The sequence below is a fragment of the Canis lupus genome, chromosome 7, assembly GCF_003254725.2.
Source record: "Canis lupus dingo isolate Sandy chromosome 7, ASM325472v2, whole genome shotgun sequence".
NCBI classification, from domain to species: Eukaryota; Metazoa; Chordata; class Mammalia; order Carnivora; family Canidae; genus Canis; species Canis lupus.
Window position 1 is genome coordinate 17,031,675 of NC_064249.1, and position 12,471 is coordinate 17,044,145.

The 12,471-nt window shown below is 44.4% G+C and overlaps 1 protein-coding gene across 2 annotated transcripts in view; it reads right to left on the reverse strand.

Moving 5' to 3' along the window:
* COLGALT2 (collagen beta(1-O)galactosyltransferase 2) overlaps positions 1-12,471 on the reverse strand; it is a 117,190-nt gene that overhangs the window by 95,526 nt on the left and 9,193 nt on the right. Inside the window, exon 1 of one of the 2 annotated variants that reach the window (XM_025430069.3) lies at positions 6,629-6,891. The exons of the other annotated variant lie outside the window; for it this stretch is intronic. Within the exon in view, the coding sequence (XP_025285854.1) occupies positions 6,629-6,891 (263 nt within the window). Of the gene's footprint in view, positions 1-6,628; positions 6,892-12,471 lie in introns of those variants that run through there. 2 annotated transcript variants of the gene reach the window in all.

Here is a 12,471-nt window from a genome sequence, read left to right on the forward strand (position 1 = left end):
CAACCAGCAGCCTTCCTGGTTAAAAAGTTTCCATTGTTCGTTTCTACCACCACCAGAGACACCAGAGACAGTCAAGGGAGGGAGCCTCAAGAAGCCTGCTTATATACCTGGAGCCACAATGAAGCTCAGTGGGACAATCACCTGGAGAAAGTTGCTGAAAACAAATCCATAAAGCCAAACCTTGCTTAGAAAAACTGGCATGTGCCTTTAAACCATGAGTGCTATTTGTTATAAAATAATCAAGGGGTGCCTGGGTGGTTCAGTCAGTTAAGCACTCTTGATTTCAGCTCAGGTCACAATATCAGGGTCATGAGATAGAGCCCCTGAATGCTCAGTGGGGAGTCTCCTTGAAATTTTCCCTTTGCTCTCCCTCTACCCTTCCCCTGACTTGTGCTAAATAAATAAATAAATAAATAAATAATAAATAAATAAATAAATAAAATCTTTTAAAAAATTAATCAACATTGGGCAGCCCCGGTAGCTCAGCAATTTAGTGCTGCCTTCAGCCCGGGGTGGGATCCTGGAGGCCCGGGATTGAGTCCCACGTTGGGCTCCCTGCTTAGAGCCTGCTTTTCCCTCTGCCTGTGTCTCTGCCTCTCTCTCTCTCTGTCTCTCTCTCTCTCTGTCTCTCACACATAAATAAATAAATAAATTTTTAAAATTAATCAACATTAAAACAGCCACACAGGGCTTAAAATCTAGAAATCTCATCCCAATACTTATTCACTGTATTGCTGTGTTCTGGTTTTCCCACCCATGTACATCAATTAATACAAAATAAGCAGGAGAATTTAGGCATCCTTTTATTAGTCATTTCAGCTTTTACCTGAAGGAAATACATAATTCTGAGGCCCAATCATGGTTTGAAATTGGAGGGTGGGGAGATGATTGATAGTTTTCTCCAACCATTTGGAAGAAGGTTGAGTTTAAAGGTCAACCAAGCCTAAGACCACTAATTAAAAAGGCTGAAAAACTGAAACTGCTTTACCAGAACAAACCCAAGATGCTGCAGCCACCATGCATATGAATAGTGCTGCCTTCTTCACTTGCCACTAACAACACTTGATAAATTCCTTTCTGCTGCTATGTAGCTGTGATCATAGCAAGTGATCTGCATATTTATGTACAATTCACATATTTAGTCTCACTCTATACCCATGAAACCCACCAACAATAAAGCTGAGTTCGGTAACTAGAAAGTGGCTAAGCTAAGTGACGAAATTATCAAGACAGCGGAAGGGAACCACTGAGTCTCTTGTGTCATTCAACCAGAAGGGGCCATTCTTGTTAGGAAGAAACACTGGCACTCTTATCTTCCTGAGTTGGGTCAACTGACAGAAACAAAAACTAGAACTAATTGGTCCTTTCTTGATCTTAAACAGACCATCTGTACACAATCTGGGACATTAGCTGCTTGGGTCACATCCTGGCTCCAGCATGCACTCGCCTTGTGACCTCAGGCAAGTTATTTAAATTACCTGTGCCTCAGTCATCTTCTGTGTGAAGTGAGGAGAATAACAGCACCTCTTGTCTAGCGTTGTCGTCAGGATTAGGTTAGTCATCAAGGTGTTTAGTTTTCATTAGTAAATGAATGTTAGCTTTCATTCTGCTAATAATTTTTTGGTTGGAAAGAAGATGAAGAGAGCTCCTTGTGAATCTATTGTTTTGAAAATCTTCATTTGGAAAGAGAAAGGAAAAGGAGATGGGACCAAAAGGGAAAGATGTCTAGGAAATAGCAATTATCATCTATTTAGTAGCATTTACACGAAGACATACTCCATACATTATTTCATTTGTTTAAAAACTTAAAAAAAAAAAAAACAACTCTTCGAGGTAGGTGTTAATATTGGTCATTTCCAGATGAAGAAGCTCCGCTTAGAGATTCACTGATGTGCCCACAATCACACAGGAGATTCAAACCCTACCATACCTGACTGTAATCTTGGATACTCCCTCCTCCGTACTACTAAACCACCAGGCGGCGGGGGTGGAGGTGGGGGGAGAATAAGAAAAAGAGGGTGGAAAAGTGAGGAAAACAGACCAATGGAGAGAAGGGGATCAAAGTATCAGAGTTTTTCATCCAAGAGCTGAAACTTCCCTCCAGAGGGATAACATAAGCACTGAATGTCAAGACTGTAAAGATACAATCTGACATTATTCTTGCTGGTGCTGAAACTATAGTGGTAGATTGAAATATTTTATAAACACACTTATATTACTGTGTCTAATTAAACATTCACCGAAATGCTACTGGTTGAACATCAAGAAGTGGAGAATCACCCAAATACTGCAGCAATGAAGTAGTGTGCAAAATGTCGGGATTGACATCCCAGAACAAGCGGAGGCCTACCGTGGTTATCTTGATGTCAACAGAAAACCATCTCTTGATTTAGAAAGCCATACCATGGTTCCCAATGCAGTCTCCTACTTTTCAGAGCTCTACCAAATGAAATTCCCAAATCGTTCTATAATTACACGGCAGTTACTGCCCTACGATGGCACAGACTCTGAATCCCCAACTCTGGATCCCCACTGTCTTCCCACAAGCAATGGTAAACTCCAAAAGACAAACTTAATGTGTCTTTTGGGTCAAGTGTTTTTCCTTGTGCCCTGCTCCATTTTTCATTATCATGGCAACTTGGCACTCCTCCCCTTAATCATAGGTTTGGGAAGGGAGATGAGATCAGTCTTCCCTATGTTGCTAAGGCCACCATTCATGGCTCCATTGAAGAAAAGCACACCCACTGCAGTGCACTGCCACGTGCCGGATGGTTCCCTTCATCTCAGCACAGCAGTGACTCCCACGAACTCAGCACAGGTCTTAATTAGAACACAAGGAACAACCTAGTTCCTTATCACCATTATGATACTTGAAGGAAAACAATTTGCTTTGCTGGGGTTTTGAGATCAAACAGGTAAGTGTGACAAGTTTTCCCTTTGCCTGGTCTATAAATAATAGTGAAAGGGAATAAAGGGAAGGGAGAAGAAATGTGTGGGAAATCATCGGAAAGGGAGACAGAACATAAAGACTCCTAACTCTGGGAAATGAACTAGGGGTGGTGGAAGGGGAGGAGGGCGGAGGGTGGGGGTGAATGGGTGATGGGCACTGAGGGCGGCACTTGACGGGATGAGCACTGGGTGTTATTCTGTATGTTGGCAAATTGAACACCAATAAAAAATAAATTTATTATAAAAAAATAAAGCTTCTCTAAAACACAAACTTCCCCTCATTCAATCTAATCCAAATAAATCTAATGCTAATTGAGATAACTATACTCATTCTCTGACAGTAAAAGTTTGTGGGGCAATCTATTGGTAACTGACTGCAAATATGGTCCAGAACTTCGGGGGAAAGGGGGCAGGGAGTGACAGCATTGGGAAGTCTGAATGTGCTCAATGAACCACACCTCTCACTCATACAGAAAAGAAGTCTTATCAGATGTTCCTCTAGCCAGTGTTATAGGTTAGCAGATAAATAAGAAGACTGAGTGTGCACAGAGCTCCAGAGATAAGATTAAATGGAAGCTGGCAGCCCAGACTCTATACTCCACCCGATTCTGTTGCATGAAGTTCTGAGTAGCTAATACCATTTTTTACATGACCATCTTTGACATTAGTGTTATGCTGGCTTTGTAGAGTGGATACGAGTCATTTTGGCACCTCAGAACACTGAGTAGAACTTGAAACTGAGAGACTAAAAGGAAGTCATTGGCAGAAGCTCCTCAAAGCAGTAGCATCCTAAATTGAGTTAGCGCTTCCTCCTGGAGGGTAATCTGCCCCTCACAGCCAAATATTCACCTAGTGCCAGTCTCAAAGTGAGCAGCTCCGGTGGTGCAATGCAATGAGTTTGGAGATTTGCAGTCAGTTAGCCTGCCACCTGTTTTATTGCCCCTGAAAGGAAACTCTGGTTAATGCCCCAGTGCCTTTTTTTTTTCTTTTTTTTTCTTTTTTCTTTTTTTCTTTTTTTTTTTTTTTTGCCCCCTCACTCTTCCCTCTTTCTGGAAGCCTCCTTACTTCCCATGTTTTAGTGGATTCCTATTTGTATTGCAAAGCCAGGTTCCAACTAAGTGTCAACTCTTTTCAAGAAGGCTTCCATGACCATACAACTGCCCCCAAACTTATTTAGAAGTCCTTTGTTGCTCCCCTACACATGCCACTGAGATCATCTTACACTGCTCATTAGAAAGAGCCACATTTGTCTGCGAGAACCCACATCTTACTCAGCTTTTTTCAGTTAGAGCAAGGCATAGTGCCTTGATCTCACAAAAGATGGTCATCAGGGATGTGTGCTTGCACAACCTCTCTGTGCCTCAGTTTCCTCATCTGTAAAAGGGTATAATCATAGTATATATACCTTATAGTGATTGTAAAGTGCTTAGAATAACTGTGAGCTCTTATTATTAAGTATTTATGACATTAATAAATAAGTGTAGTCATAAGTCAGTTACTTTAGATACAATGTCTTCTTCTAGAAAACAGAGATAATTTTATTTCTTTGTAGAATGGATCAAATGAGATGACATAGTTAACGAAAGTACTCTGAGAGCCCTAAAGGACTACTTTTAAACTGACCTGTTGGTTATTATTACCTAATAAATGATACAAAACCAGAACTCAAAGAGAAGTCTTTAGTGCCTAATGCGGTGGTTGCCCAAGGCCTATTCAAATCCTTAACTTTGCAACACTGGCCGTAAGGAACAAGGTACAGTTACATGGACTACTCACAAGGTTAAGGGAAAATAGATTCCAAAAGTCAATGAAGAATTGGAATACTAGCCAACTGAAAAGAACATCAACACCCACAAAATAAGGAACACCCAGAGGACTCAGGGTGCACAATCATTTTTGCTTGATTCTGATCACATCATACAATCAATGGAATTGAAGAGCTGGAAAGAATTTGGAATTATTTCTTCCAATCCCTTCATGTCACTGATGAGGAAATTGATGTCTATGGATCCCAAGCAACTGGCCCAAAGCCACATATCAAGCTAGTGACGAACAACTTGCCTCCTAATTTGTAGCCTAGAGGTTTTTTTTAATAAATTTTGTTCTTATTATGTTCCCACCACTATCTGTTTAGGGCAGACTTTAGGGACCAACTTGGTTTCCAATTCCAGTTTCACCGTTTATTAGTTCTGTGACTTTGAGTGACTGACCTGATGGAAGTCGCAGTTGCTTCAGTTGTAAAATAGGGATCCTAGTATCTCTTTTAAAACTTCACCATGCGACAGAAGAGAGCAATGTCTGTACATTAGGTAGCAAAACCTGTGCCTCCTTCCTACCTGGTTCACCCTTCACCGACTTCCTATAGCAACTATTGTGATGTTCCTTAAAACCAAGCAATGCATAAAGACCAAGACCCTATCGTAAAATATCTGTTTTGAAGAAAGCATCTAAGAACTGACATTTGTGCAATTTTCTTTGGTATTGAAGTGGTTAAAAAAAAAAAAATCCTTCTTCCTTCTGGTTGCAAACCTGGCTGCACCACCGGTCTCCCTTTCCACATAACGTGCCCTTCTCCGTGGCAGCAGTCACGTATAACAGGGTAATAGTAAAGCAGTGTATAGCACAGTGCCGCACTATATCTCATGTTTGCTTTCTCACCTCCGCTCCTCTCCCACCAGGTACGGTTCGGCTGCCAATTTCAGCTACGGCTTTATCCTCCCTTCTCTCTTTCCGCCCAACCGCAGCTTGAAGGATGTGTCCTGTCCGAGGCCAGCTCCCTTTATCAACGCAGGACAGAAACTGCTCCGGGGTGACCCGGGCTCTGTCTTCCCGGTCCCCGTTCCTGGGCGCCTACCACCCGGCCAGCGCGCACCTCCTCCTCCAGGGGCCTTTCAGCGGCTCCCCTGACTCCCAACTCTGATACCTGCGTCTCTGGAAGGTGCGGGACTAGACCGAGTTCTAAAAGTTGGTGCGGGCAGCCCCTCGCACCGATGCCCCGGTTCTCCCTGCAACAAACCCAGTACCAGGCGCGGGGCTCTGTCCCGGGGCAGTAGCCCTTGGCCGTCTGCCTTCTGGAAGGCAGCTCGGTCCCCAGGACGCTACCCCGGGGGCGCCCCGCGTGGTTTGCATCTGCGGCGAGGAATGAGCCCCTGGGGGACAGCCCGGAGCCGTCGGAAGCGACGGGGCCCCGCGGCGGCGGCGCGGGTGGGAGCACACGCGGGCCCCACCTAACCTCCAGGTCTGGGTCCGTACCTCCTCTCCGCCCTCCACCCCATCATCCCCGGGAGAACCAGGCGCCACTGCCCTAGGGTCTCCGGCGAGAGCAGGAGCCAGGCGCCGGGGAGCCAGGCGCCGGGGAGCCAGGCGGCGCGCGTCCCCCACCTCGCCGCGCCCGAGCGCCCTGCCCGACCGCAATCGGCTTCCCGCCGCGTCCGGGGCACCAGGCGGTGATGCGCACCCCCGGGGCTCAGGGCGATGGGGCGGCGGGCGAGGGTCGGGTCGGAACGGGGCTCAGCCGGCCCTCCTGCGGGCCCCGCACAAACCCTCGCCGTGGGAAGGGTCGCGGCCCCGCGCTGCGCACCCGCACCCGCACCCGCACGCGCGCTCGGGGGCTCGGGGGCTCGGGGGCTCGGGGGTCGGGGGCTCGGGGCGGGCCGGCCGCGGGTCCCCGCGCGCTCACCAGATGGCCATCCTGCCCTTGGGGTAGTCCAGCCGCTCCAGGCAGCCGAGGAAGGGAGGCAGCGCGTGCGCGGCGTTGCGGGCCAGGACGGCCACGAGCACCGTGGGTCTCTGCACCGGCGACTCGGGGAACACGGCCGCCTCCGCCTGGTCGGGCTCCGAGTCGGGCTCGGCGGCGAAGCGCGCCCGGCAGCCGCGGCGGAGCAGCGCGGCGGACAGCAGCAGCAGCGAGCAGGCGAGGGCGGCGGCGCGGCGCGCGGCCATGGCGGCCCGAGGGCGCGGGGCCGGGGCGCGGGCGGCGAGGGCCCGGCGGGGGACGCGGCTGCCCGGGCCGGCTGGCGCGCGCACACTGGCCGCGGGCCCTGCAGCCCCGAGCCTCCCGCCGCCGCCGCGCCGCCCCGGTGCTGACGCGAGGGCGCCCCGGGGACCTGCCGCCGCGCTCCGGCTCCCGCTCCCGCTCCCGGGGGCTCCCGGGGGCTCCCGGGGGCTCCGGCTCGCCGACGGCCGCGGGGGGGCCGGGGGGGCCCGGGGGGGCTTGCGCCCGAGTCCCGCGGAAAGTTCCTGCAGTCCCGGCTCCGCTCGTGGAGCTCGGGTCCGCGGCTGCCCCTAGAGCTGCGAGGTGCGGCCGTCGCTGCCAGTGGGCGTGAGTCTGCGCGCTCGTGTGTGTGTGTGTGTGTGTGTGTGTGTGTGTGTGTGTACATAACGGTGCGACTCCGAGAAAATTTATTCTGCTTTTGCAAACCGCAGTCTAAAGTCCTTCACAGTGATGCAATGTATCCAGTTTTGCATAATGCACCTATTGACTAGACGGGTAGGGTTCTAAAACGGAAAGTCACCCGGCTATCCATTACTACCGTCAACCTTTTTTTTTTTTTTTAAATCTCCACAAAGGCAGAGTGTTTGCATTTCCCTATACACTCAATTGCTCTTGAAGTTCATCCTTGACTGAGTAGACTCCCAATACGCCAGGCTTGGAGACTTGGAGAATTTTAGAGACAGACTGAACCCTTGCCATTAAAGGGAAGCTGCTTGTGGGACACTGTTCTGAAGCCCCACACCTCTCCAGGCCCCCTGCCCCAGGGTCCTGAGCTTCCTGACAAGTTTTATTTAAATGGTTTGATTTTGGGGATCCCTGGGTGGCTCAGGGGTTAAGCGCCTGCCTTTGGCCAAGGACGTGATCCTGGAGTCCTGGGATCGAGTCCCTCGTCCAGCTCCCTGCATGGAGCCTGCTTCTCTCTCTACCTGTGTCTCTGCCATTCTCTGTCTCTGTGTGTTTCTCATGAATAAACAAGTATTTTTTTTTAAAGAGTAAATGATTTGATTTTTGGGGCGCCTGGGTGGCTCAGTGGTTGGGAGTCTCCCTCTGGCTCAGGTCGTGATCAAGTCCCATATCAGGCTCCCCACCTGCCTCTCCCTCTGCCTATGTCTCTGCCACTCTCTGTGTCCCTCATGAATAAATTAATAAAATATATTTTTTAAAAAGTTTCATTTTTCCTTAATGACCCAAACTAACAAAGAGTAACAAATACAGAGAAAATTCATCCTTGTAGGAGTAGAAGAGAGCAAGAGAGAAGGAAGAAGAGAGGAAGGGCTGAAGGAAAAATGCAATTAGCACATAAAATGAAATTGCTAGGATGCACTACCATGGGGTATGTACTCTTGAACATAGCATAGGAAACCTAGTATTGAAATCTGGAGTTCCTTCTTTGTGGGATTGTATAGCCCTTGATCTATCTATATGCAGGATGGGTTCGTGCCACAGCACATTCAGGACCTCCAACCCAATTCACCCTCAGCCCTGTCCCACAGATTTCTACTTCTTCTGTGTCCCTCCTTCTCTGCAACTATTAGAAGTCTTCATCACTCTTCTCCCACCTGCTCACCTCCACAGAAGGTTATTGAACTCCCTCAACAGCCCTGTCTCTATTATCCCTACCGGTGCCCTCCTTTCTTATAGGCACCTATTCCTAACAGAGCTTTTGATCTCATCCTCTCCCTTCTCTTCCATGACTTGGCTTTGCTCCATCATTTATCTTTACTCTCTACCAAATCTGCAACTGGTCCCTCTCCACCAGCTCCTCCCCCTCAAGCTAAAATCGTACTCCTTTCCTATCCTTGGGGGGGGGGGGTGTTTTAATCCTGTGTCTCCTTCCAGCAATTCCCTCTGTCTTGGCCAAGCTCCTTCAAAAAGGGGTCCACCCTTGCTTTTTCCACTTCTTCACCTCTCACTCCTTCACAGAGGCTGTTCTGGCAAAGCCACGGATGATGTCAGTCAGCATTGGAAGATTTGGTGACCTCTCTTCAGTTCTCACCTTCCCGGACCTCTGTTTCTACTTGTGTTTGAGCTCCTTCCCTGGGTGCCCCTTAACAATATGCTACTCTTCTAGCACCTCTATTTCCCAGGATAATTGCGTCCTCCAAATCTATGTCTCCTTCTCTAACCTCTTCTCTAACATTTAAACTTTTATATCCAGTGACCTACACACATTTCCTCCTCCATCCTCCTTCAGAAATTGCCATTGCTGTCCTGCATAGAGGCCACAGGTACTATTGGACAAGCGCCCTTTCTCCGGGATGAAATGGGATTAATGGACAGTTGCTGGTATTTCTGGAGCCTCGTATTGTAGGGTGTGTTCAGTTTTCTAAATGTTCTCCTTACTGGTTACAAAAAGAACCTGTTAATCAGTTATGCCCTAGCAAAGAAAATGAGATTTTCCCTGATTATGGCAGATTTGTAAAATACACATTCACAGAAGGTGTATTTTATTAATCATAACAAGTATAAAATATGAAAACAGTAGTTTATATGTGTGAAATGTAGTGCAGATTTAATTAGTCTACAGATAAAGCTTGGTGCAGAAGTAGATTTTACAATAGATTACACGAACTTTGCAAAACCCTATTACCCATTGGGCTAATAAATGAATTCAGTAAAGTTACAAGATACAAAATCAACATGCAAAAATAATTCGCTTTTATATACACTAACAACAAACTACCTGAAAAAAATAAGATAGCCCAGTTTTACAAAATAAATTTTACAAAGGAAGTGGAAGATCTGTATGTTATCTGGGAAGATAGCCCAGTTTTACAAAATAAATTTTACAAAGGAAGTGGAAGATCTTCCTTTACAAAGGAAGTGGAAGATCTGATCTATTTTTGAAAGAAATTAAAGATGACAAAAATAGCTGGAAATATATTCCATGTTCATGGATTGGAAGACTTTACTATTCTTAAAATGCCCATACCATTCAAAGCCATCTATAGATTACATGCTGTTCCTATCAAGATTCCAGTGGCAATTTTAGAAAAAAAGAAAAAAACAATACTAAAATTCATGGAACAACAAAAGACCCTGAATAACCAAAATAATCTTGAGAAAGAAAAAAGATGGAGGCTCATCACACTTTTTAATTTCAGACTATATTACAAAGCTGTAATTATTAAAACTGGAAGGTACTGGCATAAAAGCAGACTCAGAGACCAATAGAACAGAATTGAGAACCCAGAAATAAATCCATGCAGATATGTTCAACTAGTATTTGACAGGGGGGCCATGAATGCTCAATGGGAAAAAGATGGCCTCTTTAATAAATAATATTGGGAAAATCAGATATTCAAATACAAAAGAATGAACCTGGACCTTACATGACTTGAAAGATTAACTTCAAACAGGTTAAAGACTTAAATGTAAGATTCCTGAACTGTAAAATACCTATAAGAAATATAAAAAAAACTCCTTAACATTGGTCTTGTAATAATTTTTTTCAAAACGATAGCAAAAGCACAAGCAACAAAAGGAAAAATAAACAAGTGGGGCTACATTAAACTAAAATGCCTCTAGACAGCAAAAGAAATTATCAACAAGATGAAAAGACAACCTATGGAATGGAGAAAATGTTTCCAAACCTAATATCTGATAAGGGGTTAATATCCAAAATATACAAGGAACTCATGCAACTCAACAGTACACAAATAATCCTATTTTTTAAATGGGCAAAGACCTGAATAGATGTTTCCCCAAAGAAGGTATACAAATGGTCTACATATACATGAAACGGTGCTCAGCATCACTAATCATCAGAGAAATGCAAATCAAAACCACAATGACATATCACCTCACACCTATTAGAAGGACTATGCTCAAAAAGACAATAGGTAACAAATGCTATCAAGGATGTGGAGAAAAGGAAACACTTTGTACAGTCGGTGGGAAAGTAAATTGAGACTGCCATTATGGAAAACAGTATGGAGGCTTCTCAGAAAATTAAAAAGAGATCATATGATCCCGTGATTCCACTTTTGGTTTTAGATGTGAAGGAAATGTCTCAAAGACACATCTGCACTCACATATTCATTGCACCATTATCTACAGTAGCCAAGACATAAACACCTAAGTTTCTGTTGATGGATGAATAAAGAAAATGTAGCATATATATATGTAAATATATATATGTATATATGTGTACATATATGGTACATATATGTACCAGTTTCTTTTTTTTAAGATTTTATTTATTTATTTATTTATTTATTTATTTATTTATTTGAGAGAAACAGAGATAACAAGAGAAAGCACAAGCGGGGAGGAGAGGGAGAAGCAGGCTCCCCACTAAGCAAGGTACCTGACGCAGAGTTCCATTGCAGGACCCCAGGACCATGACATGAGCCAAAGGCAGATGCTTAACTGACTGGGCCACCTAGGTGCCCTGTGTCACATTTTCTTTATCCATTTGTGTGTGTGTGTGTATAAAAGAAGGAAATCCTTTCATTTGTGACAACATGGATGAACCTTGAGGGCATTATGCTGAGAGATATATCAAACAGAAATCTGTTCTATGTGGAATCTAAAAAAGCCAAACTCACAGAAACAGAGAGTAGAATGATGGTTGCCAGGGGTGGAGGATGGGAGGAATGAGAGATGGTGGTCAAAGGGTACAACCTTCTGTTTATAAGATGAATAAGTTCTGGGGATGTAACGTGCAACATGATGACTATAGTTACATTATACACCTGAAAGTTGCCAATAAAGTAGATCTTAAAAGTGCTTTACACACGCAAACACACACACACAAGGTAAGGATGTGAGATAATGGATATAGTAACTAACCATACTGTGGCAATTATTCCACATTATATACGTATATCAAATCATCATATTGTTTGTCTTAAACTTACATGATTAATCAGTCAATTATATCTCAATAAGGCTGTAAAAAGAAGCATTTACCTATGCTACTGGATCATAATAGAATTGCTTTAGAAATTGTTAATAGAAAGATCTCTGAAAAAGTCTCCTGAAATTTGGAAACTAAATAACAGGTAAATAGGTAAATATTTAGGTAAATATTTAAATATAAATATCTAGGTAAATAACCTATGGGTTTAAGAAAAAAAAATCAGAAGGGAAATAAGAAAATCTGTTGAGCTAATGAAAACACAATATATTTAAAGAACGATGTAGAGGTAAATTTATAACATTAAATTCCTATACATGAAAAAAGGGAAAGACTGAAATTAATGACCTCAACTTCCACCAAAAAACAAACTAGAAAAAGAAGGCAAAATAAGTCTAAAGTAAGTAGAGCAAAGGCCATTAAAAAAATCAGAACAAAATTCAATGAAAGAGAAAACAGAAAAAACAATAGAGAAAATCAATTATTACAAAGGCTAGTTCTTTGAGGAGGTAATAAAATATATAAGCCTGAACCCATACTGATCACGGAAATTAGAGAAAAGACACAAATCAGTAGTGAAATGGCATCACTGAAGAATCTATAGGTGTTAAAGAAATGATATGAAAATATTATGAACAATCTTAGGCCTATACATGTGATAAGCTAA